The sequence below is a fragment of the Salarias fasciatus genome, chromosome 10 (genome assembly GCF_902148845.1).
Source record: "Salarias fasciatus chromosome 10, fSalaFa1.1, whole genome shotgun sequence".
NCBI lineage: Eukaryota > Metazoa > Chordata > Actinopteri > Blenniiformes > Blenniidae > Salarias > Salarias fasciatus.
Window position 1 is genome coordinate 9,624,096 of NC_043754.1, and position 24,890 is coordinate 9,648,985.

The 24,890-nt window shown below is 43.3% G+C and overlaps 4 protein-coding genes across 5 annotated transcripts; 2 read left to right on the top strand and 2 right to left on the bottom strand.

Moving 5' to 3' along the window:
* Positions 1-3,601: 3,601 nt before the first annotated feature.
* On the bottom strand, positions 3,602-9,106 carry LOC115394956 (terminal nucleotidyltransferase 5C-like). The gene is made up of 3 exons (XM_030100276.1): positions 8,691-9,106; positions 5,488-6,100; positions 3,602-4,359 (listed from the first exon to the last, which is right to left on the bottom strand). Exons 2-3 carry the CDS (start codon positions 6,089-6,091, stop codon positions 3,776-3,778), a joined length of 1,188 nt encoding a protein of 395 aa, XP_029956136.1. The 5' UTR covers positions 6,092-6,100; positions 8,691-9,106; the 3' UTR covers positions 3,602-3,775.
* A 250-nt stretch (positions 9,107-9,356) lies between these two features.
* Positions 9,357-13,031, top strand: chmp1b (charged multivesicular body protein 1B). The gene is made up of 8 exons (XM_030100275.1): positions 9,357-9,548; positions 10,811-10,908; positions 10,997-11,143; positions 11,229-11,297; positions 11,377-11,484; positions 11,571-11,614; positions 11,723-11,795; positions 12,194-13,031. The coding sequence occupies exons 1-8, from the start codon at positions 9,533-9,535 to the stop codon at positions 12,239-12,241; spliced, it is 603 nt and encodes a 200-aa protein (XP_029956135.1). The 5' UTR covers positions 9,357-9,532; the 3' UTR covers positions 12,242-13,031.
* Positions 13,032-14,962: 1,931 nt separating this feature from the next.
* On the top strand, positions 14,963-18,980 carry rraga (Ras-related GTP binding A). 2 transcript variants are annotated; one of them, XM_030100274.1, is made up of 10 exons: positions 14,963-15,072; positions 15,469-15,577; positions 15,712-15,811; positions 15,899-15,965; positions 16,055-16,277; positions 17,649-17,744; positions 17,827-17,949; positions 18,040-18,131; positions 18,222-18,337; positions 18,428-18,980. In XM_030100274.1, the coding sequence occupies exons 2-10, from the start codon at positions 15,551-15,553 to the stop codon at positions 18,529-18,531; spliced, it is 948 nt and encodes a 315-aa protein (XP_029956134.1). In that variant the 5' UTR covers positions 14,963-15,072; positions 15,469-15,550; the 3' UTR covers positions 18,532-18,980. The 2 variants fall into 2 exon arrangements, with proteins under 2 accessions (XP_029956134.1, XP_029956133.1); XM_030100273.1 differs by having other exon boundaries at positions 15,014-15,147.
* Positions 18,981-20,912: 1,932 nt separating this feature from the next.
* Positions 20,913-24,697, bottom strand: cnga2b (cyclic nucleotide gated channel subunit alpha 2b). Its single transcript, XM_030101316.1, has 6 exons — positions 24,597-24,697; positions 24,391-24,501; positions 23,664-23,840; positions 23,252-23,359; positions 23,009-23,115; positions 20,913-22,396 (listed from the first exon to the last, which is right to left on the bottom strand). Exons 1-6 carry the CDS (start codon positions 24,695-24,697, stop codon positions 20,913-20,915), a joined length of 2,088 nt encoding a protein of 695 aa, XP_029957176.1.
* Positions 24,698-24,890: the final 193 nt, after the last annotated feature.

A 24,890-nucleotide genomic window follows, 5' to 3' on the forward strand; every position in this document is an offset into this window, starting at 1 on the left:
TGGAAGCAACCAGAAACGATCCTCTGTTGCTGTTGTGCCATGTGTTTCTCCTCGTTTCTGATCGCGCTCGCGTGCTTCTGATTGTTGGTAGAACGGCTGCTCCTTGACTTTATACAATCACTGTTGATTTGTTTCATATTGATCTGTGGTATCCGGGTGACCCTGTATCCAAACACGAGGTGAAGATGTTCTCTCTCTTATTTTTTTCTTTTCTTTTTTTGCACTGGTGAGGGCGAGATTTACTTTAAATCCTGTGCAATCACACAAAAATCGTTCTGAGACGTCGTCCAGTCAGGAGATAGCAGAAAAAAAAAAAGAGAGAAGAAAATAGATGACTCACATTCTGGTTTCAGCACCGGATGCTCCAGTCCGAACACAGCTCCTCGTCCTCCTGCGTGTGGCCGCCGACACGAGAAACGGGCCTCTGATTTCGCTCAGTGTTCTCAGAGACACAAATGGGTTTCTCTGTGTAGGGTGCTCCGAGCGGCAGCATTAACTGGTGTCTTGAGATACTCACGGCGTGAGACGGCCGTGATTCTCATTCTGGAATTTTTATTTTCATGCAGTAGATGAGGGTTAGTCCCGAAAGCGTCAGAATAGTTGACGACGAATACATTAGCGTTCTACTGTAGGTGGAAAACGTGACTGTCTTTTATACGCGATGTTTTGATTGTATGTGGTTTCTTTCTTTTCTTTTCATTTTTTTTTTAATAAAACATCTGATTTGTCTGAACGCGTCGGCGCTTGATGTTTCTCCATTCTGGAACCACCGAAAGTCCTCTGTTGACGGAATCCAGGGACGGCCTCCCGACTGTGACAGGTGGCCGTAAACCTGCGAATCAGCCCAACTGCATTAATGTACTGAGAGCTCGGGTGAGTCAGACGAGGAAGGAACAAGGTTGAGCTGTGACGCACTCTGCTCTGCCGCACCTAGAAACTGCAGAGACGCTGGAGGATCATACAAATTTAGATGGCTGGTCTGAAAAGAGGCAATGCGCCCGTTCGCGTTCATGTTTTTGATGCGGCAGTACAAATCATATGAATAACACTTCAACGTTCATGATCATGTCCGGTGACTGCAGAGTGATGAATAAGACACTGTTTACACTGATGAGACAGCAGATGCTCAGTTTTGGTGCTTCTGTGCAGAAATGATGATCAGTCAAGGACCGTTTGCCAATTAGACTTTTCCAGGATTAAAACTGGATTCAGGAAACTGAAACCGCACAAGCGCTCATGACAAATATGAAGAATGAAGGTCCTTCAAACATCTACAGAATTAAAGATGGAATTAATCTGTTCAATCTGACCTACAGGGGTGAAAAATCTGGAGATTGTGAGGTTGCCTTTTCTTCAGCATGACTTTTTTCCCTTTGCTTTTTTTGGGAGGAAGTAATGATGAAATTAAGTGGTGAGTCAAACTATTGATCATGCCATTAAAAAAATACACATTGAGTTTTGAGTTAGTTGTAAGGGGAATAAAAATAAACTGAAGAGTAAAATTAGATGAACAGCCTTAAGAGTAACAATTCTGACAGTTACAGACAAGATATTTAAAACTATAGATCAACTAACGGAGTAAAAATGTCTTTCAGTGTTGTAACATAGACGTATTTCAAGATGTCTAATTTCATAATGTGGTTGATGTTCTAAGAGTGAATGTGTTTGGCATTCAGGTGATAATGCTCTAGTATCAGGACAGAAAAAACGTAGTTCAAACCACAAAGAAAAAAATACTCCTGACAAAACGTGGCTGTGTTATATTTATTGTCACAGTAACGCAACAATCTCAGCAACTAGATATAACAGGAATAATTTGAGTTTCTCTACAGGCATAACAGTTCTTTAACAATACAAGACAAACCCAGAGTCGAACGAAAGATACGACCACTTTTAAGCTACATGTCGGGCACTACTGCACACGATATTTTTTGACGTCGTCAATATTTATTCAGAGAATCACAAAGCATTTAAAACACCTTCATCACTCAACAACGTCAAAGTGCATTTACATTGTGCTTCAGTCTCAGAACTCAAATGAAGAGGCCACAAACCCTAATCTGTGCTCAAACTGGCTCTTTTTTTTTTTTTTTTTTTTTTTTAACTACTGCATACCTGTACGTATTTTACATCCATAAACACACAGGGACACAATGCAATGCATACTGGCTGCGTTGGAGCCAGCTGAAATCGTTTCGATGAGCAGGTTACATCTTGAACACGATGGAAGGAAAACCCCGACAAAACGGACGTTCCACGACAACAAACAACTGTCACCATGTGGAACACAGAAAGTCTGATCAGCCAAGTGGACGACAGAAAAAGAGGCTCCTGCGTTTCCAGCTGTTCTCACGCATTTCCTCTAAAATCTAATCAGGGCAGCCGAGGCCTCGTTCATGATTTCTTAGTGGGTTTCTTAAAGCCTCATCTGAGAAGAAACACAACTAATTATTTACATGTGCACATGTGTGTTTGAGTCTTTCAGTTCAAACATTCAGAGATATTCTGTTGGATTGGTTTCTGTTTTTCAGTTTGTTGTGGGGGGGCATGTTGGATCAACTATTTAATTAGATTTTAATTCAGAAATCTTTTGTGAACTGGTGGGCTTTTCGTTGAAATTGAAAGTCTTCTGGTGAAAACACAATAAAACAGGTGATACGAGTTACAAAGATGAGACATAACAATATTCTAATTGATAATGATGATGGTATTACAGCTATCATCGAGAAATCAGAATCTCCTTTATTTTTTGCTTGTTTGGTGAAGCAGATCGAAGTGCGAATAAAACAAATTGCTCTTTTCAGAAAATACATTCTCCAATGGTTTCTTGTGCAGGCCAAATAAAGATATATTACTGAGCAACGTCACTGATATGAAGAGGAAACTTTCACATGGTGAGACAGAAGGAGATAACAATCCTGACATGCTGATCTGTCTGGATATCGTGAGGCATCCTAGATATCAGACGTGATCCAGAAGACCAGGTTAGTCATCTAGCTTTAGAGTAGATCTCTTTTCAGATACTTGTCAGTATTTCATTCTTAGTGATTGTTAGTGGTTTTGTGGAAATATGCCTTGATAAACTTTCATTGGCTGCATGATTTTAGCTCAAAACTACACAGTCTCTAAAGACACTGAAGTTCTCCTATCACACTCACAAATAAAGAACTTACAATATCATACAAACACTACAGGAGATTTTCTCTCATGTACTCGTGTCCTAGTTCTGTACATTGAATACACAGGTATAGTCACACGTCACTCTAAAGACACTTAAATCACAAAAACGTCTATATGGAGTTTTAACCCCTCAGAAACGAAAAGGACTTATGTTAAATCAAACTCTACTCAGACTTACAAATTTGTTTTTCGCAGGTTGTTTAATATGTGAGGAAGGCTAATGTCTCGGTAATGAAGGATTATCACATCACGACACTCTCCTCAACAGGGTGGCCAGTGCAGATCCCGGCCAAACTGAGCTGAAGCAGCCTCCTAAACAAAGTCCCTCCGCTTCCATAAAATCCGCTCCACAAGTTCTCTGAAAGGACGGCTCCCCAGATCCGTTCCTAAGGTGTTCATCTTGAAAAGGAAAGCGCGTTTCGCTGACACGCTCCTTTTGGTTTGAAACCTTTCGTTGTAAGCAGGAGGGCTTCCAAAACATGAAACAACATGGCGCCCGCGGTTGCCTGTTGTTGCTAAAACTTCCATGTGTGCCTCTGCTAGAGCACCACGCTTAAATCAGCCCGCATGCCTCCCTGTGGGCGCGTCAGCGTGGCTACACCAGGCCAGTCTGCATGTGGACGTGTATCGGGTACGGGTGATAGACCAGTGGCGGCTGGGCCTGCGTGATGAAGTAGCTGTTGTAAATGGGCTCTGCCATGTAGGGGGCGGGCTGGTAGAAGCAGGTGACGTTGGCCGTGTTGGGGATGGCGTTCTGCTCGCCCAGCACCCTGAGAGCCAGGACGGTGATCATATTGAGCGTCTGTCGCCTCTCGTGCCCCATCAAACATACCGTGCTCTCGTCGATCACGCGCCGCAGGGTCATCAAGTAGTCGTACTTGCTCGTCTCCTCGCTGCCGATGAAGTGGCACTGCAGGTAGGCCTCGATCTTCCGCTGCTGCTCGCTCACGTCGGGAAAGTCGATGAAGAAGCGGGAGCACATGTACCTCTCCAGGGACTTGATCTCAGTTTCGCTGGCCGGCCTGAAGTTCCTCACCAGCAGGTCGCTGTACTTGAGCAGGCCTCCGCCTCGGATCTCCTCCGGGTTGTGCGTGGCTATCAGCCGGTGGCGGAGGTGGTCGATGGCCTGCTCAAAGTTCCCATACATGCACTCGGCTTCAACAATTATGGCGGGTTCCCCTGCTGCCCCGGACCACGAGTCTGACCTGTCGCTGGGTTGAAGGACGTCCGCCAACGCAGGTCTTTGCTCATCTACCTGAGGCTGTGGGGCTACTGTCACTGTGCATGCATGGGTCTGAGTGTCTGAGTCAGGAGGCTTTTTAGAATGTTTCGGTTTCACAGTTTGTTCAACAGTTTCTCTGGAGCCCGTTCTCTCTTTAGGCGTACTGGCAGGACTAACTGCAGGAACCATCGGGGTGTCTCGACCCTCTGTGTCCTCTGACTGGGAGGTTGGAACATTCGAGCCATGAGCTGAAGCAGTTTCCTGCAATGAAGGTTTTGGCTGAAGCGGTTTAGGTATTTCTATGGGTGGAAACAGCTGTGTTGTCAGGTCCGACAAATCTGTCAGCAGAGACCATTTTTCAGGCTTGGTAATCAGTTTTCGAGACATTTTTCTTTGTAATTTTGGTGAAGGGCAGTAATCGGGCACAATGTCCTGTGAGGTGCTGCAAGTTTTTTTAGCTGGAGGAGGAAAAGAGCATTCAAGATGTGAATCCTGAAGGCTTTGGGTGTTTTCAGTCCTGCAGGTTATTGAATCTACTTTGAATTGAGCAATGTCGTCACAGTGAGCTACCTCCTGAGGAACCGACTTCTCAGTATGCATGACCGATGCAGGTTTGGGGGCTTGTAACTCATATTGTTCTTCATTAGCCTGCAGCTTTAAACATGCTTGTGTCATGGGAGGATCCCTTACGTCTGTGAATAAAGCTTTCGTCGAGGTGACTAACTGATAATCACCATGAAACTGTGTTTTGTCCTCTGCGCTTTCTTTGCATAGCTCGAACACAATCTCCTCTTCTGAATGAACGTCCTCAATGCGATCTAATCCCTCTTCCTCCTGCTGCAGCTGCACTCCAGCGGGTTCCAACACAAGCGGTGCCTCCAGCTCTCCATCTGCATGTTCAGCCTCTTCATGACGAAGTTCTTTCTCAAGAGCGGGTATGGCCTCATCCTGACATGGACTATCTGTACTGGTGACCATTGCTGACTCTTTTTGAGCGTCCTCTTCTCTATCATGATGACGAATTTTCTGTTCTTGCTCTTTCTTATTCTCACTGCCTCTTTGAGACAAATTCCCCATATTAAGACCCAACTGTCCTCCTTGTTTTCTATCAGTCTCCCAGTAGGACTCCAGCATACGATCTAATATGATCTGAAAGGAGTCCACGCTGAACTCGAACTGCCTTCGCAGGGAGCTGACAAATCTGAGACCCACGGTTTTAGCCCTGTTGTTAGAAAGAGAGATGAGGCTCCACCTGTCGTGCTCGGTGAAAACTTTCACCATCTTCTGCACGTAAGCCTCCTTCATGGTCAGGCAGGTGATCTTGCGCCTGTTAACTCCACACGGCAGGAGGTCTCGAAGGCTGCCCAGCACCACCTCCTTAATCACCTGGAAGTCCTCCTGCCTCGGCAACTCCACTCCAAAAATGATGTCCAAGTCTCTGTAGCCAAGGTCGTTATCTCTCACCAGGACGTGGCTGGCAGTCGCTCCATTCAGACGTATGTCTTTCACCTGGATTTCTCTTTCAACGAGCCGATCCTTCACCACACGAATGATGTCTTTTGCTCGCACCTGCAGCGTGGGAAAATTTCCTCTTCCATGAATGGGGATCACTTCTGTCAGGACTTTGTCGAGAGCCTGAACTTGCTCAAGAGTCAAGTTGTGGAACCTCTTCTCTGTTTGGAGCTCCATTGTCCTTCCCTGTGAAATAAAGATCTGACATTTGCATCATATTATGGATAATATTGCATGACGGCTGATAACTGAAGCAATGAAACCTGTAATGTTGACACTACACCTTTTCCTTAGTATGATATAAATAAGAATCCCTTTACATTATAAATAGTATTAGACACTGATACAGCTTCCATGAAAGCATCATGAAGATGTAGAACCTGATCTACCACCAATGACAATAGTTTTTACATGCTTGTTTACAACAAATTCTTGACCTTTGAAGATTTGACGTCTGCTCTTTCATTTTCATTTTCATTTTCCTACCGGGATATCTGTAATGCATAATAAATGCATTCAAACAAATGCGAAGCAAATGAGCTAAAGGTTTCTGTCAGAGATGTTTTCAATGTCATTTATCTTTGATTGAACTCTGAGCTGATTGGTTATTAGATAAATTCAATATTCAGCAATTTAGGAATGTCAGAAAACACTGAAGACTGGGATGGCTCGCCAATTAGTTTGTCTTGTAAACTGCCACTAGATGGCAACAGAATTATAGTACTGTATGGCAATATTCACTAAATTGCATAGTTTGCTTTAACTGGAACAACTGTAGATATCTAATTCTATTTCCCCACACGGACCATCTTTTTCTTGATGAACAAACCAAGCCACTTCTCTAAGAATTATCAGCAGCCTGCTTCATTTCAGATTACCAGTTATCATCAGAACAGATCTTTGATGGTTGACCTGTAAAATAAGATGAATGAGTCTACACTACATCCAACCTCTCATATGAAAAAAAATGAATCTCGAGTGTTCCTTTTTTTTCTGGCAGTGATAAAATATATATCAAAAGCATCATAAACATCGCCATCTGCCTCTCACCTGACTTTTGGATCAAGTAAACAATCAGCTACTGCCAAGTTACATTTCTTCCATAATCGTGCATCCATCTGCTAGTTACAGGTGACTCACCTGTTTGTCATCCATTATACTTGACATGGAGAGAGAAAAAAACTGGCTTGTAGATCCCTGACAGACAGGCTGGACATGTTCGCTTTTTTTGTGTGTGACTGAATAGATCTTATTTGCTTCTGCCTCTGAAGACGGAGTGCTGAAATGAGGCTTGTCATGTCGAACAATGCATGCAATGCTGTTGTTACCAATGAGCAGAATAATGTTGCATCAAAACACATATTTTTGAATATCTGTGTTTGTTACTTTCAAAAAATGTATTTGTAGATTTTTTTTTGAGGGGGAAACTATTCCAAATTAGAATGAAATATGAAAATAAGCTAAAGAATAAGGGTGCGTCATCATTATTTTGCTCTGACTCATTCAGCTCAAAAGCAAATGCCACATTTTCAATATAACCAAAACACGACAACGCAGCATTATTGTGAGTGCATTAAAGTATATCCTCACAGTATGAATATTTGACTTATTACAAACATGCATGTGTTGCTCCTTTCCTGCTGTTTCTCCATGCTTTTATTTATCTGAATTAGAGTCTTTTCAACAGCAATTAGGTCAGATCTTGAAATATATTGACATACAAAGATGCCTCAATATTCAGACAGTCACATCTATAAAATTAGTATGCCCTGAAAGGTAAATGTAAAATCAATTACATATATTACCACAAGGTTTCTTCACTGCATTTTACTCTGTAACCTTGAAGGTGGCAATAAATGTGTAGCTTTCTAATAAATGAAGTAAACTATAGCCACAGTGACATAAACTGAATGGAAACACTTTGGCATTCCATTTTAAACAGCAAAACGTGTTTTATTTGTGTTGTTTCCACCCTGGCCTGGTCGTGTGGTGCACTGTAAACAACACTTCATCATCTGTTGAGTGCACAGAATGTGTGCAGTTTACTGCATCACCAGTCTGTGTGAGCATTTGGCGGTCATCGGTGGAGGGAAAAAAAAAAGAAAAAAGAAAGAAAGAAATGCAGTCACGGTGGCAGAAACTCGGGGGGACACATGGAAGCATGGCCCACAGCAGCCTCTAGTGAATCAGCGGGGTTACATCAGCTCGGTCCTGCAGCAGGACTGCTCCTCTGCCACTTGGCTTCTTTATAGATAAGACTATATGAGTCATACAGCCACTGAACGAGGCACCGCACGCTGGCTCTCCTGTATTTTCTCACTGTGCGCAAAAAAAAAAGAAAATCGAGACGAAAATACATCACTTGAGGTGGCATTTGGGCCGTGAAACTCATAAAATATTCAACCAGGAAGGCTGCTGAGTGGATTGTGGCATTTTACAGGCAATATCATTGAGCATGCAAGATGGTCGTGATCTGGGGACATACATGCTGGTGGACATTTTTTTTGGCATCCCTTGTGAGCCAAAACATTTTGCAGAGGTGTTTTTAATGTGTCATTGCAGCTGTTTCTAAACTCCAAATGACATCCATGTGTCTAATTTAAAATGTGACTAGCATGTATATATGCTTACCCCTTTCTTGTACTGATTGCAACATGCTGCTCATAAGTTGATTTGATACAGATTCTTTTTAAAGAACTGAGATTGATGCTGTAGAAGGAAAAATGACAGGTGACAGCAGTTTTGCCAGCATGACATATAACATTTAAAAACTCACCTGGTCAAATTGCAGTGGAAAGTAAAGCCAAAGCTGAGACAAGGGGGAAAGAAAAGCACAGAGGTATCCAACAGGTTTATCAGACCTTGTGGAAAAAGGTTGATGCTGAAGTTAACACGGACAGTTTCCTCTCAGCGCAGGAGCACTGTTTCCATGGCAATCAGGCGTCACGAAATTTTACGGTAAATCACGACGCTCGGTCTCCCTCCAACTACCGAGAGACAGCCGCTCAAGTTTCAAACAAAGTCCGTAAATCAGCCGCATCGAAATGCCTCCTAATAGTTTGATGAAACTTTGACTGCGATCGGCGGAGCGCACCGATGTGTCAGGCTGAAGTACCGGCGTGCCACCGCACTGCCGAGCTGTTGCGGGGTGAACATCACATCAGACGGAGTGAGTCATCCTCTCTCCCCGCCGCGATCCACACCGTAAATCTAATCATCAATCAACCGCGATCACCGCCCACCGCTCCCCCGCCGCCACTTTCATCCTCTCGCTCCCACTAATTTACGGCACTCATGCGGCGTTTCTTGATATTACGCGTTAAGAGTCGCCGTGTTTTTTTTTTTATTGTTAGCTAGTGTTTTTTTTTCCTCCCTCTTTTCATTCACATTACACAGAGGTGGGCGGGGCCGCGCCCCTGTGACGTATGAATGGAACACCGTCACCACGTGACGTTGATGTCACCCATATTTTGGTGAGACACCAGGAAGTGCGGAAGAAGGCGAAGACCGAAACCCGAAGGGCTTAAGTTTTCCTGGCTAGTTTGGCTGCTCGTTTTCGCGGACCGTTTTCAAGGATTTCATCTTGTGGCCGTTGACCTCCAGAAGAACCACGACAAGATGCCGGCCTTGGACAGTATCCTTTAAAAACAGCAGGCTTAAAACGGGGAGAGCGTCGGAGTTCACGCCAAGGCAGGCTAACATAGCAACAGCACGGTACTTTTATACGATCCCGCTGAGATTTATCTGACAAGCGTCCGAAATCCTGCCAGAAACCTTAGGGACTGAACAAAGGTACATATTGTTCCCTACCGAGTAGGCTGAAATGTTCATAGTGACTTTTGGCGTCGTTCTGGGCCGAAGGCCTCGGAAGCTCAGGCTGCTAATAGCTGTAAATACACCAGAGTGACACCCAGTAATTTAAAGCTGAAAGTCAGGGTGCGGGCTAATGTTGTCAACAACAAAGTATGACTCTGATGTGATCGTCTTGATAGCCTTTAGTATTTATACTTCCTTATAACACAGGACTATGTGAATTTGTTATAGGAGCAAAACAAATGTAGGACACTGAAGGGAAACTCCAAAAATACCTGTTACATAACTCGTGTATGTTTCGACAAAGTTAAGTGAAGAGCTCATTTGATGGCAGTAAATCCTCTCGTTTTACATAGAGGAGCCAGTGGCAGACATGAATCTAAACCTAATATTTTTGATGGGAAGTCAGGAAGACTGAGCAGAAAGTTGTTTTTTCTACCAGTCGAAAATTATAATTAATAATGGAAATATTATGAACATGTATAGCAAAAATATGTACTTCACACTAATCCCTTCGATCTGGTTGTTGTTTTAATGAATTGTGTGTAAACAAAATGCTTTTTTTTTTTTTTTTTTTTTTTTTTTTTTTTGCTGTTAAGTCACTAGTGCCCTCTGGTGGACAAACAAAGTCATGGTAGCGTCTCTTGTTTAAGCCCAGTGCTACGTTTTTTTGTATCCACTCTATAGTATTAGCTGAACTTGTTATTTACTTGGGAATCGTTTTGAAACTTTTTGATCTGTTTTAGAGGACATGGTTATCTCACAGTTAATGAAAATTGGACAGTTGATACAGAGGCCTACTTGACTTGGTGAGCTTGCCCGAATTTGAGCTTTTCTTGGTAAGACACATGAGCTGAAAGTATAAGATGTTCCTTCAGGCCAGACTTTTTGCTAATCTTGGCACACTTGATTCACTTAGTACAAGATATGAACGTAGGGGCAACTTCAGATGTGTATCAAGACCTTTGAATATGTATTTATGAATATTTATGTTACAGCTTCAGCGCACAGTTTTCAAAGTCAGCAACACTGTTGAATGTGATCACATTCTGTCTTTATTTGGGCTTTAACTTCACATCCCAGAACATCTCTTCAATCTAAGGTTTGCAGCCAAAGAGCTTGCAAGAAATTCCAAGAAATGTGATAAAGAAGAAAAAGCTGAGAAAGCTAAAGTAAAGAAGGTAATTGTCTCTTCTGAAGTTGGTCATCAAGCCTAGGAAGCCCTGTGCAACTTCACACACCTTTCATTTTGCTTTGTGTCGTCTCTAGGCCATCCAGAAGGGCAATATGGAGGTGGCGAGGATCCACGCAGAGAACGCCATCAGACAGAAGAATCAGTCTGTGAACTACTTGAGGATGAGTGCACGAGTGGATGCAGTGGCAGCCAGAGTCCAGACAGCCGTCACAATGAACCAGGTGAGCAGAGCTCAGCGATGGAGTGTTTCGTGAACGCAAAAGCTTGTTTGAGTCATTTTCACATTGCATTACGTTTATTACTCAGGTCACAAAGTCTATGGCTGGAGTGGTGAAAGGAATGGATGTCACTCTGAAGAGCATGAACCTGGAAAAAGTACGGTGCCGTGATGTCTTTTATTTTAATTTTTAAGAATGTTGGGATACAAATGTTTTTTGTTTTGGTTTTTTTTCAGATTTCTGCTCTCATGGACAAATTTGAGCACCAGTTTGAAACTCTGGATGTGCAGACTGCACAGATGGAGGATACCATGAGCAGCACCACAACGCTCACAACACCACAGGTAGCACACTGCACACATTCCTCTTATTCTCAAACACTTTTTTTGTGAAGCCTCTGTGTGAACGGGATGTGTTACGTCTGTTTCAGAATCAAGTCGAGTCTCTGATGCACGAATTGGCTGACGAAGCAGGGTAAATTCTTCTTTCTAAAGTACATTAAATCAAATGGGATTGCCCACCCACCCTGTTCACATGTTTCTGCTGATTTGTAAATTATAACTCATCTTTTCTTTTGCTCAGCTTGGACCTGAACATGGAGCTCCCCCAGGGACAGACCGGATCACTGGCTTCCACCATGGCCTCTACAGAACAGGTACATTATAACTGATGCGATTCTTCACGTATTCAGTTTTATAACGACTCGTCACTTTTAAGCCCCCAAATGTGAACTCGTGTATCTGTAGTTTCTTCTCCGTACCTTATTCAAACTGACTCGTTGCTTCTTTCGGCCTCTATCATGATTGTTCAGTTGCAGTGAAAGGATCGAACTCATTTTATCCAGGTTACAGTGTTCTTTTATTAAATTAGATAATAATTTAGTTTCTCTGTAAAATCCATTATATACGCATGTTGTTATCATCTGTGTCATCTTTGAATGATTTTAATGATTCTAATTTATAGTCATTAAACAACTTGATCTCCACAACCTTTAGTTTCTCTATGATGCGCAAAATGCGCAGAATGATCACCTTCTGCCTTTCTCGTCTGCAGGATGAGCTGTCTCAGAGGCTCTCCAAACTCAGAGATCAAGTGGAGTGACCGCAGTCGGCCGCTGTTGGACCGCAGAGCTCTGAAAACGACCGGACACTACCTGAATATTACTTCTGAACAGCTTCGATTTGCATCCCGTCTTGATTTTACATCTCATGTGTCTGTCGAGGAGCTGCTGTTTCATTCTCTATCCCAACAAGCAAAATGCCCTTCTTCTTTTTTTCACTTCTGTGCACTGTTAACATCACAGCGATTGCACATTTTCCTGCAACACCTTTACCTTAACTCATGTCTGTTTGTTGGGTATTTTGACCATTCTTGATTATATTTTTCTCCCAAAAAAGATTTGATTGATCATTATTGGTAAATGTGTATACTTAAGAAATCCATAAACCTGAACAGAACATGGTAAATATGATGACTATATGGTGATCTGTATTATCATACAGATGAACGTGTATTTAAAGCTCCATTTCATATACTTGTGGTGGAAAAGCTGAAGGTTTAGAATGATTTTAGTTTCTCCTGTCACTTCTGTTGTATAGCAGGCAACATGTATGCATATCTGTCTTCATGGTATCAGAGTGCGAAAGATTTCCCTCTTTACTGGTGAAATGATTTCTTTCTGTGTTTTATTATATTTTATTTGGACTGATGTTTTGAGAGGAGCCTGGACTGTAAGCTCGTGTGTTTGTCTGATTCTCTCTACCATGGTTCACTGATCATTTGGGAAGGGGTGAGAGATTGGAGATTAAATTGCAAGTAAAGAATAAAGTTTTATACTTGTATCGCTTTTCCTTTTTGATTTATGACAAGTAAAAGTTTCCTATTTACACTTCCCCTTTTCAAAATGTACTTTGCTGATTGTAAACTGTATATCATCCGATATTTCACATCTCTCATGCCCCAGTTTTAATGTTGGGATGATTTGTAGATAACATCTGTCCTTGAGCTGATTCAGAAAACAAAAACAAAAGTCTGCCTGATACTGTATTCAGAGGTAATCTGGAAGTAGGCAAGAACTCACTGGAAACTTCTGTCACTTTGTGTTGTTTCAGTGATTATATGAACAACCGTCAACTTTTCCAAAGGCAGTCAAACTTGTCATTGGAATATTTCCATCACGGTAATAAAGGATTAGATCAGGGTTAACAGTCATGGAGATGAGTCCAGTCTGTCCAACAGGGTGACGTTTTACACTGTAAAGATTACAATGACATAATGGTGAAAAGTGTGTCTTTTATTCACAGCTTTACCTTTACATGAACTCCCAGTTACCACTGAAGGTCTGTAAATTTTATTAGGCTGAAGTGATCAAACACTTTTTGTATGCATTTTATTAACACAATTGCAAACAGTAAAAGTCTGGAAATGACTTCACACAAATTACAGCTGCCAGTCGCTGTTTTACGTCACAATGTGAGTCACAGGTAATTTAAGCCATCAAGCCCTCCCTGCTTCACGCAGAATGACCTGTTGAACTTTGTTCAGTCGGTTTATCAGTACTGAAGTGTGAATCAGTCACCAAGAGGGCTGTCCATGAAGTGATGTAAGGTCAGATATACAAACATTTAAGTTTTATTCTTAGCAAACGGTTAAATACGGTTTGCTTCTGTTAAATTTACAATCTTTTACCATAAACAGACAGAAATAAAGTCCTGTGAAAACAATCCTGTGTTAAGAGGCAGAGAGTTGTAGGCCTGGTGGTGGATTGCATTGGGCTTGGGGGCTTGTCTTTGCAGGGTTTGCATGTTTTCCTTGTGCATGTTTGTATTTTTTTTCCTTCACTGCAACAGCATTGTCTGCATTGAAAGTAAAAAGAAAAACTCATTTGTCAGAAGGGCTAACATACTCGCTTGCTAAAACATATTCTACTAATTGGTCTTCAGAGTGGTAATTTTTATATGTAGCATCTTTGTAACGACTGGTGATATCCTCGCTGAGCTGGTAACTTTCCGAACATGCAGGGGACATAACAGGAGTTCATATTTAACACTGTTTTCCAAAGGAGATTATGGTGTTAACTAAATAAATCATTTTATTAAGTAAGTTAGTGAGGCGAGATAAAGCAAATTCATTTATGTAGAAACTTTCAGACAAAAGTGCTTTTCAATTAAATCATGGAAATACATTAAAACAAATTATTAAGACTTGTGAATAGATTACAAATGTATTAAGATAAAGGCAATAAAATAAGTAAAATCTATTATTTAAGGAAAATCCTGAACAGTGTTTTGCAGTGAGTGTGTCAGCAGGAGGTTTGTTCCACAGGCGAGGAGAATTGCTGGGCACAAATAGTGGCTCCTTACTGGACTTAGGGGACACTCTGTGTATGTAAAATGAAAGAAATGTGCAGGTATAGACACGCACGATCAACGGATTGCAACCATTGCATGCTACTTTGGATGGAAAGATGGATCTCTGCGCAAGTTGATGAAATCATTATTTGCACTGCACAAATGGTAGATCGTGCAAATCACCCAAATTCACTTTACAGTTACACCCAGATTTCTTGCTTGATCTATTGTTTTGAGTGATAAGTGGTCAATATGAGCACTGACCTTTGACCTTTAACCTTTACCCTTTGGGACCGCAGATAAAAAGTGCTTCACTATGACATTAAAAACATTTTTTCGCAGGGTAAAGAGTGTTCGGCAACAGACTTTTTACGTCTTATTGTATTTTGAGAGACTCTAAAACTTTGCTGAGAGTAACTCAAACCCTGTAAACAAAGGGTTGAGCTCGCGCTGGTAACCCCGCCTCCACGTGCCTATCAGAATAAACTGTGGGCGCGTGAGCTGCGGGGCTCATCATGTGACATCTGGCGTCAAAAACAGGAAGCAGCTGATCCTCCTGACTTCACTGCCTACTCCAACCAAGTAATGTATACACCGTTTCATCCCGAACAAAGACAATCTAAAGTGTAGCTTTGATAGCCGCTCGACCCTCTCGGGGTGAGTAGAAGTTACTTTGCGGGGTTTTAACGCAGCTGCGAGGCCGTTTTGTCTGCGCGTGACTGAGCTGTTAGCCGCGCTAACGAAACTAGCATTAGCTTGAGTGTTTATGCGGAAGAGAGAATTTACTTTAAATGAATTTAATGCTCAGTCTATCCTTTCTACGCGTGTAATAATGTTTAGAAATTGACTATACGTCCTAGACATGGCCGTGTTGTAGTATTCCGCGGTGTGTTTTAGTGTGAAACACGGGGTTTCAGCTCCGGTGGCGCTAAGTTAACAGCGAGGTGAGGTGACCTGCCGTGTTTTGCTGCTCCGCAGCCGAAGGAGAGGAAGAGGAGGGCTGCTGCACACGCTCTCGAGTCATCTGACCTGCAGCTCTACATCGTGTTTGCTGAGGGGGATGTCAAGCACAGCCATGAAGAAAAAGGTACGATGACACGTCAACTTCACAAAGTATTGAAATTAAGTGATTTAGAAACACTCTCTCCTCCACGAGAGCTACAAAAGCCTGTGACTTCAGTCACCTGTTCTCTCTCCCTGCTGCTTTCCTTGTGCTTCCAGGTGCTACTGATGGGAAAAAGTGGGTCTGGAAAGACCAGTATGAGGTCAATCATCTTTGCCAATTACATAGCTCGAGACACACGTCGCCTTGGAGCTACAAGTGAGATTGTTTTGAAGGATCTTATCTGTTTCAAAGCTCAGTGTTAATTTGATCTGATCTGTACTGAAATCTCTCCTGTGAACGCAGTTGACGTGGAGCACTCCCATGTGCGCTTTCTTGGCAATCTGGTTCTTAATTTGTGGGACTGTGGAGGGTGAGTCGATCTTGATGTCTTGGTCAGCTTTTACAGTTTTTAAAGCTGTCTGCTAAAGTAACGTTCTCTGTGATTTCTCACTACACCAGACAGGACACGTTCATGGAGAACTACTTCACCAGCCAGAGGGACAACATTTTTAGAAATGTCGAGGTTCTTATTTATGTGTTTGACGTTGAGAGCCGAGAGTTGGAGAAAGACATGCACTACTACCAGTCGTGTCTGGAAGCCATCCTGCAGAACTCCCCCGATGCCAAAGTGTTCTGCCTGGTGCACAAAATGGATCTGGTTCAGGAAGACCAGAGAGATTTGGTGAGATTTGCCTGATGGTTTTTCATCATTAGTGCTGGTGTTCTGCTTCCAGTCACACATTTCAGTTTTGATTGATTAAATGGCAGCACAGATAAATTAATATGTTGGATTTCCATGTTACCTCAGAGGTGTTCATCATATATAGGACGAGAGTGGTGGTATTTAGGTTAGAATCTAATGCATGATGTTGGTAATGTCAAATGAGTGGAGAAAATGTTATAGCAAAACAGATGTGCTAACTTTTTTTAAAATAGATTCTTCAGTCAGTTTAAACGGAGTAGTCAGCATTGATGACATTTGAAAAAACCAGTCACTGTGTTTTTTTAAATGTATTTTGTGTATAACTAACCCTAACCCATATATATGAATATTACTGATTTTCAAAGCTACATTTTTGTAAATAAACCAAATAATCATTGTCATTTGGTTTCACCTTAAACATTAATGGTGAGTTAAAGAAATCATGTTACTATACAGAAGTTCATGATGACTTTACAAAAGCAAAATTAAGGGATTTTAGTTATCAGGATAAATTGGTAAAGTTTAAAGTTGGAAAAGTCGATGCATATGCTACTGAAAACATACACGCAGTAATCAGAAATACATGAAACCCTCTGTAACATTCAGTCAATGCTGCATATCACACTGAATGCAAAGGAAAACAGATCTAGGATGAACAAAACGGGTGAAATAGCCTTTAATGTCTTTGGAATCCTTACATTCATGGTTGTTCTGTTTTTATTTTTAATTCTGGTTTCTGTGCGAGAACATAAGAGCATCAGCATGAGTAGATGAAGTCTGGCTGACTGACGCCTGATAAACCTGGTTTACGGGACAGCCAGGTTACTTTTGCAAAGTTGGCTGCACTGCAGGGCCTCCGTTTTCCGCCCACTCTGAAAATATGTCCCAAAATCTTCTCAAAGCTGGGATTTTCTTCCCAGGTTCACTCACAGCCCGGCCTTTGGAAACCCTCACCTATAATTAAATCACTGACTGCTTTTATCACTGTCGCAGATTTTGTAAAAACACAATAATGAATTGCGTATAGTAACAGATCTGATAGACTACACTGTGATAAGGTTTGTAGCTGCAGCTCTGCCTCATCCTGCAGCCTGTTGAGGCTCTGCGCAGCCGGATGGGTCGGCTCATCTCAAGTATTTCTGCACACTTGTGCTGTGAGGTTTCTGTGCCCTACTAGGCCAGAAGCTGCTCTCGCAGCTCAGGTGTCCACCTCATAAAATTCCAATGATGTGACAACTTGACATTGAGCTTAAATGTCAGTACACCACAGTAAAGTCAACTAGTCGATTAGCTGACCATTCTGTGTAGCTCCTGTGTAGTTGAATGACACACTGGTCTCTCTCTTTGTAGATCTTTAAGGAGCGGGAAGAAGACCTGAAGCGACTGTCCAGGCCTTTGGCCTGCACGTGCTTTCGAACATCAATCTGGGATGAAACCCTGTATAAGGTTGGTGATTTGACTGGCTGCACGCTTGAGCGAAGACCAAAAAGCCTGATGCTTTAAAACAGATTTGAAAATGTCTCCACAGGCCTGGTCCAGCATTGTGTATCAGCTCATACCGAACGTCCAGCAGCTGGAGACAAACCTGAGGAACTTTGCACAGATCATAGAGGCAGACGAAGTGCTTCTGTTTGAGAGAGCCACCTTTCTGGTGAGAGATTTCTCTGTGGGGGAAAAAACTGTCAGAATACCTCAATCAATCAAAGCCCTTCATTGTTTTGGTATGTTGTGACGGTTGCAGGTGATCTCTCACTATCAGTGCAAAGAGCAGCGTGACGCTCACAGGTTTGAAAAGATCAGTAACATTATCAAGCAGTTCAAGCTCAGCTGTAGGTAAGTTCCCTCTTGAAAAGCAGAACCTTCTTTTCACAGGTCATGTGGGGAACTTTTTTTTTTTTTTTTCAATTCATCTTTTCATTCCAGTAAACTGGCAGCCTCTTTCCAGAGCATGGAAGTGAGGAATTCGAACTTTGCAGCCTTCATTGATGTCTTCACCTCCAACACATACGTCATGGTCATCATGTCGGACCCCTCCATCCGTAAGTCGAGGAAAGATCCTGGCTCGTCTCTGCAGCAGATGCACGAATCAGGACAGCAACATCTAATGATCCTTGTGTTTGTTTTTCCAGCATCTGCCGCCACTCTCATCAATATCCGTAATGCTAGGAAACACTTTGAGAAGTTGGAGCGGGTGGATGGACCCAAGCACAGCCTGCACATGCGAATGCGCTAGAGTCTGTGTTTGTCCCCGAGGATCCTCTCAGCCAATCAGTGCACAGACCGCACACAGCATGTTGCGGCATCCCAGCTCTAGTATACACGAGCGGCCCCGCACAGTCTCCTCTGTATCTTCACATCAATCACATGTATTTAGGGAAGAAATCATAGTTAGTCCTGTTCTGATTTCTACAGTGATTCCAAGCACCACGAAATGTTCTAAGATTCGTCCAAACCTGACATTAAGGAAAGCTAAATAGTCGTGTTTACTACGGGGAGGGCTGCGTTTTGCTGTCACTTTGTCATACACCGGTTCATTTACTCCTTGCGGTGAAACTCACTCATTTGGAGGTGTTGTCTCCATGTGATGAGCTGAAGATACTGTTTGATTTTTAAATGCAGTTTGTAAGCTGTTTCAAACAATATAGTTATATTCGGAAATAAATATGGTGTAGTTTTTGTTTTGTTTTTGTCCGATTATGTCATTGCTGGTGAAGGAGTCTTGCAGTCACTGCAGCGTTCATACAGGAGGAGCCTGTTGGACACATTTTTAGCAGTTGTCTCGGTGCAGCTGTCGAACAGGCCGACAGCAGCGCTTGACCAGACGGAGCAGCATGTGGCACAGTCGGCTCGTTCCCGTGAGGCTAATGTGACGAACAGCTGCAGGTATTCTAACATCCAGTAAAACTAATTCAGAATTACAATCATGAAAGTGTTCCACAATTATTTTTTTTTTTTCTTTTATAGTGGAACCAATGGGTGCAAATGAAACGGCTCATATATAGCCGTAGTGCAACAGTGTTAAATGCCCCATTTTTCATTTGCGGTCTTCATATTCAGAAAAAAATTAACACGATTGAGTTTATTTTAACTGGCCTAAGAAAGGTTTATTTTTTCCTAATACAGAAGCTGAGCACTCATTTAAGGGCCTTTTAAATTGCTGGTTTTCAGTTCCGTGTGCTCTCAACACTGTCCTCTCGGTCCTTTTCTGCCCATTTCCCATATCCGCTTTACTCAAACTCAGAGCTGTAGCTGGTCCAAGCTGACATTTGTCAACAAGCAGCATGAACGGGTCAACAGTCCACCACAGTGCAAACACACAGAGATGAACGGACACAAACGCTCCAGACGAGGGAAGCAATGAGACTCCAGGGTGCTCAAGCACCAGATCCACTGTGCAGTTACTGTCCAGCGTCGGAGGCTGATGTCTAATCAGCATCTTGATCTGCTGCACCTGGGAGGTGGATGAATTGTAAGTGCTCACAAATGCAGATTTAGACAAATTTGTGATCAATATTTGAGAGAAATTGGTCTTTTGCAATATGTAGAAAAAAGATCTTTGAGCCTAGCTCATGAAAAATGGAAGCAAAAGCAAGGTGCTGCATTTGTATGTACATTTTTTCAGTGTAAAGTCCTGATTGCAGAATACAGCCTGAGTTCATAAAATGGACCTCTAATATTGAGTTTCACGATAATGCCCTGTAGGTTTCTCACCCACAGTTCACAGTTGGTAACCAGAGATTTGTTGGTGCTGCTCAGTGCCACCCACTCCTTAAGGGCCTGCAGGGGATACGTGCCCATTACCTCCTGTTTCCCTGTGCTGCAGACGCATTGTTCCAGCTGCGCTTATCAACACTGCTCATGTGGTTGAGTTGTATCCTGGAATTTAGAGGCTGAATAACTGGAAAATCCCCAGTCCCTCTCCTCAGAGAGTGAACGTACAAAGAAAAAAAAATAAACGGGAGAACCTCATTTAAGCACGAGTCTGTAAGTGAAAGTGCAGAAAACTTGAGTAAATGTGGGAAATATGTTTAGGAAGTCTGTTTTTTTTTTGGTTTAGTCAAATGAACAAAGAGGAAAAAATGCAAAAAGTTTTTTTATTATCTTTGTAAGTCAGATTCAGATGTAACTGAACAAACCTACTCTGCAAAATAAGCGTGTTTGTGGATGTGAAGTTCGCAAGTCACCTTCTGCCTTTCTCCCCTCGGACCGTTCTCCCCTCAGGAGGAGAAGCGCGAGGTGAGGTGTGCAGAGCCAGAGCATGAAACATAATGTGTCGGGAGAGCCGAATCCCTCTGCTGATGCAAGCAAACACCAAGTGTTTACAGGTGACCCAGAACTGTGACGTCCGTCAGCTTTCTGGGAGTTTCAGCCTCATCTCGAGGTTTTATAAGCACTCATTCACCTTGTCTCTTTATTGTCACCACTTATCCACATATCCTACTCTTTGGTTTGTGCATCGACTCATCAGAATTCACTCTTTTGGCAGTGTATTCCCCTTTTGTTTCATGTTTATTTCATGCAGTATCTTTTTACAAACGGTAATGTTGATTTAAAAGATAGTTTTGCTTTTTTAACAACTCTAATAAGTCAGTGTTTTTTCTCTGTAAGGAGATTTTAGTCTTTAGTTATTGGGCTCTTTTTGTCCTGTATATGCACATGTGGTGTCCCATTTGAATTGTCAACAGGCCCAGACTCCCTGTCATTGATCGCCTCCGCTCCTGCGTCGTTCTCGTCGCTGGCTTCTGCGCCGCAGTCTGTCCGGTTGAGCTGGCGCTCCAGCAGAGTGATGCGCTGCTTCAGCCGTTGCTGGGTGTGCGTGTACTCGCTGAGCAGGCGCGAGAAGCGAGTCTGAAGGGTGTCCAGAGAGGACTCCAGCCTCTCCACCTTCTCGTCCGTGTCCTCCTTCTGCAAGCCGCCGCTCTCGGCGGTCTCATCCAGAAGGCCCTCCTTCATGAGGATCTCCCGACCCCTCTCCTCCAGCACAGTCTTAGCATCCGGATACTCGGTCACCGCCTCCATCAGGTCATCCTTGGAGAGGCAGAAGAGGTCGGAGTAGCCCAAGCTGCGAATATTTGCTGTCCGTCGATTTCCCATTTTACTGCCTTTTATATTCAAAATGCTGATTTCCCCAAAGCAGCTGCCGGCAGTGAGGAGGGCGTACTGCGTGAGCCCGTCATCAGCCACCACTGCTAACTTCCCCTCTTTGATGATGTACATCTCCTTCCCAATATCCCCTTTCCTGCAGATGTAGTCTCCTGGACTGAAGACCTGTGGCTGTAATTTGAGCACAAGCTCGATCAGCAGTCCCGCCTCACAGTCTTGAAAGATCCGGACTTTCTTCAGGGTCTCCAGGTGTACGTTGATGGCGATCTCAGCCCGGAGTTTGTTTGGCAAGTTCTTCAGAACCTCCTGCTCGTCGATGGCCTTCTTGTTGGTCCAGAGGTAGTCGAACCATTTGATGACGCGCGTCTCCAATCCCTTGCTGACTTTGCGAAAGTGCATGTAGTGCTTGATGGCGTCGATCCGGGCCTGAAACTCGGCGCGGGTGGCGTTCATGTTGGCGATCATGGAGCCGACGTTTCCCACAATCGTGGCAAAAATCAGCACCCCCACGAGAAAGTCGAAGACGACGAAGAGGTACTCCTCATCCCTCACGGGGGCGGGCATCTCGCCGATGGTGGTGAGCGTGAGGGTTGACCAGTAAAGGCAGTAAACGTAACTCCGTGTCAGCGACGCAAACTCGGGTTTGGAGGTATTTGGGAACACCCAGGTGTCCGAACCGAACCCCAGGGACTTGGAGATGGCGTAGTAGATGCAGGCGTTCCAGTGGATGATGACCAGGATGTAGAGCACCAGGTTGCAGATGCGGAAGATGTTTGGGTAGTTGGTGCGCGTCTCCGTGCGGTCGAAGAATTCAAACATGCGCGGGAAGCGCAGCAGGCGGTTGAACCGGAGTTGGGGCGTGTGGATGCCGGTGGAAATGTACGCCAGGTCAGTGGGCAGGATGGACAGCACGTCCAGCTTGAACTGCAGCGTCCGGATGTAGCTGTCTCTCAGCTTGGTGTGGTCCTTCACCAGCAGGCCTTGTTCCAGGAATCCTGAGGAAACAAACGGATCAGAAAGCTCAGATGTTCAAAGTCCACTTCTTTACCTCAAGGTACTGAAATGATCCTCAAAATTTAAAGGAGTCAAAGCAAGCCTCCTCTAGAGCGAAATATTATCAGTCTGTAACCAAAGACAGAAATTCAGATAGATAAATTAGTTTTTCGTTCTTCAGTTCTTCTGAAAAGCAGCACGTTGGTATTTCGTGGGCCGGTTTGCAGCCATGTTGCCAGAGACAAAACCAGACGTGGCTTTTCTCTGCAAGCTACCAGAGGATTTAAATACATGCTTGAGAACCAGTGAAAACAGGACATTTTCACGGGATTCTAAAACCTCCCCAGACGGGATGTGAGAAGTGCACATCTCCAGGCTAAACAGGTCATTTGGTCATCCGAGTTTCACCTCAATCGGATGGCTTAAGATTACAGAGGCGAGGATGAACTGTGAATTCAGCACCTTTGACACTGCTCCAATCCAAGACTTCACAAATATACGTTTTGTGAAATTGATCTCCTCTATTAGAAAAATCTTCTGACTTTGTGTCTTTCTGCTTGTGTTATAAATTAATTTAATGTTTAAAGCGAGTCATTGGATTTGAAGTGGATTACCTGTGCGAAGTCGGACACAAGTATCCATGATGTACACAGCGTCAGAGATGTAGTCCAACACCAGCCAGCAGATGTAATTGCCCACTTGTAACTTGTCAAAGCACGCTCTGCGAAAATAAATGAAGAAATGATGCATTGCTGCGGTCTCCCAGAGACGACCGTACACCTCTTCACAGCATCCATCATCGTCCCTGGAGGTCACCGGGAAGCAGCAGATTTACCGACAGACTGTGATGTTATTACCTGGCCACCACAAGGAACCAGTTGTAGAGCACTGCTATGGCGATGACAAATAACCAGCGGTAGTATGCATTATCAGACGGGGACACCACGAACAAATTCCACTTTTTCCTGGAAGATCAAGCAGATTGCAGATCAGAAGGAGGCAGGTTACTAAATGTTCTGGTGAAAGTAGGAAAGTAGTTTACTTTAACACTTCAAGTTTATGTATACTGTGAAAGTAAAAGTAGGGTTTTCATCTTTTTTCTCATAAAGCAAAAATAAAGATGCTGCTTCTTTCAGAAGCTTTTTTGCAACTGTGTGTATTTCTTGAAACAAATGCATCAATCAGGAATATCAAACGGAAAATGGTAAAAAAAACCATCTCAGTTTTAATATTGTAGATTCTTTAGTCTGCGGCTGGCAGACAGCATACCTGAAGATCCCTTTGGCATTGTTGCCATTGGCGTCTGGTTGCGTGTTGCTGATGCGGCTGGGGGCCGTTCTCAGCTCAGGGCCACGGAAGCGCTCCAGGAAGGAGTCCGGCCGATCCTCCTCCTCCAGCAGACTGCGGTGGGCCCATTCCCTCAACCGAATCACCAGGCTCACCAGCCTGACACACAGCAGCGCACACACACACACACACACTTTCAGATATGTAACATTATTCTTCTCTGTATGGCTGAACTGATGCTATCAAGAGGTAACGGTGACGGTTTTGAAATAAAAGAGAAAACAATTTTCTTCTTGTCTGTTTAGAATGGTTTGAGTTCATTTGACTATGAGAACTAAAATCAGTCAGTTTGAAACAATAATTCTGTTTAAAACTTTGATTCATTTAAAAAAAAGTTTTACTGGTTTAAATTATTTAATGATGTTCTTGCAAAATTCAATCTGAATTTTCATAGATTGTAGGCCATGAATATTCAAAGAATGTAAGAAAAAGTGAGAATTTAATTAGACTTAATTCTAAACGTGACCTTAAAAAGTCAGAACACATTCTGCACTTTAAAATATGTTTTTCAAATGAGTTTTTTTTTTTCTTCTATCAGCCGGATCCTCAATGCGCCAATAAGAAACTCTATTTCAGTGTGAAAGGAGCTGCATAATGATGTTTCACCTCCTCCAGTCGTGAGTGTGAAGGCTCTTTGTTGCAGTTCTACCTTGAGATGGCCCCGTTCCTGTGAAATGAATTTCTCGAATTTCCTCCGTGAGGGTCGAGAGCCGCGACCCTCTGGAGCTCGGAGGATGTGTCATCACAGACCGATGGCACCCTGTGCGGAACAGGTGAAAACACACACGTGAGCTGCTGGGAAAGTCTCTCACACACACACACACACACGCACACGTGTGACCAAGTCCTGATTACCTGCTGAGAATACTCTCTGCTCTGTCGGCCTCCTCCTCCAGGGCGGTCTTCACCGACAGATTGTGGGGTGAGCGGTCTCTCTCTGCCACCTGGCCCGTCATCTTCACGTCTGGCGAAATATTCAAATAAAAACCACACATTCAGCCATTCAACCCATTTTGTGTCTGACTTTTCCTACTCTATCGTCTCAGCGACCGTCTGACAGGGGAGGAAACTGTTTATGGTGCGTATGACAGATTACAGCCTGGGGACCAGAGGAGGGCCCCGCCGGGATCCCTCACCTGGCCCACAGGC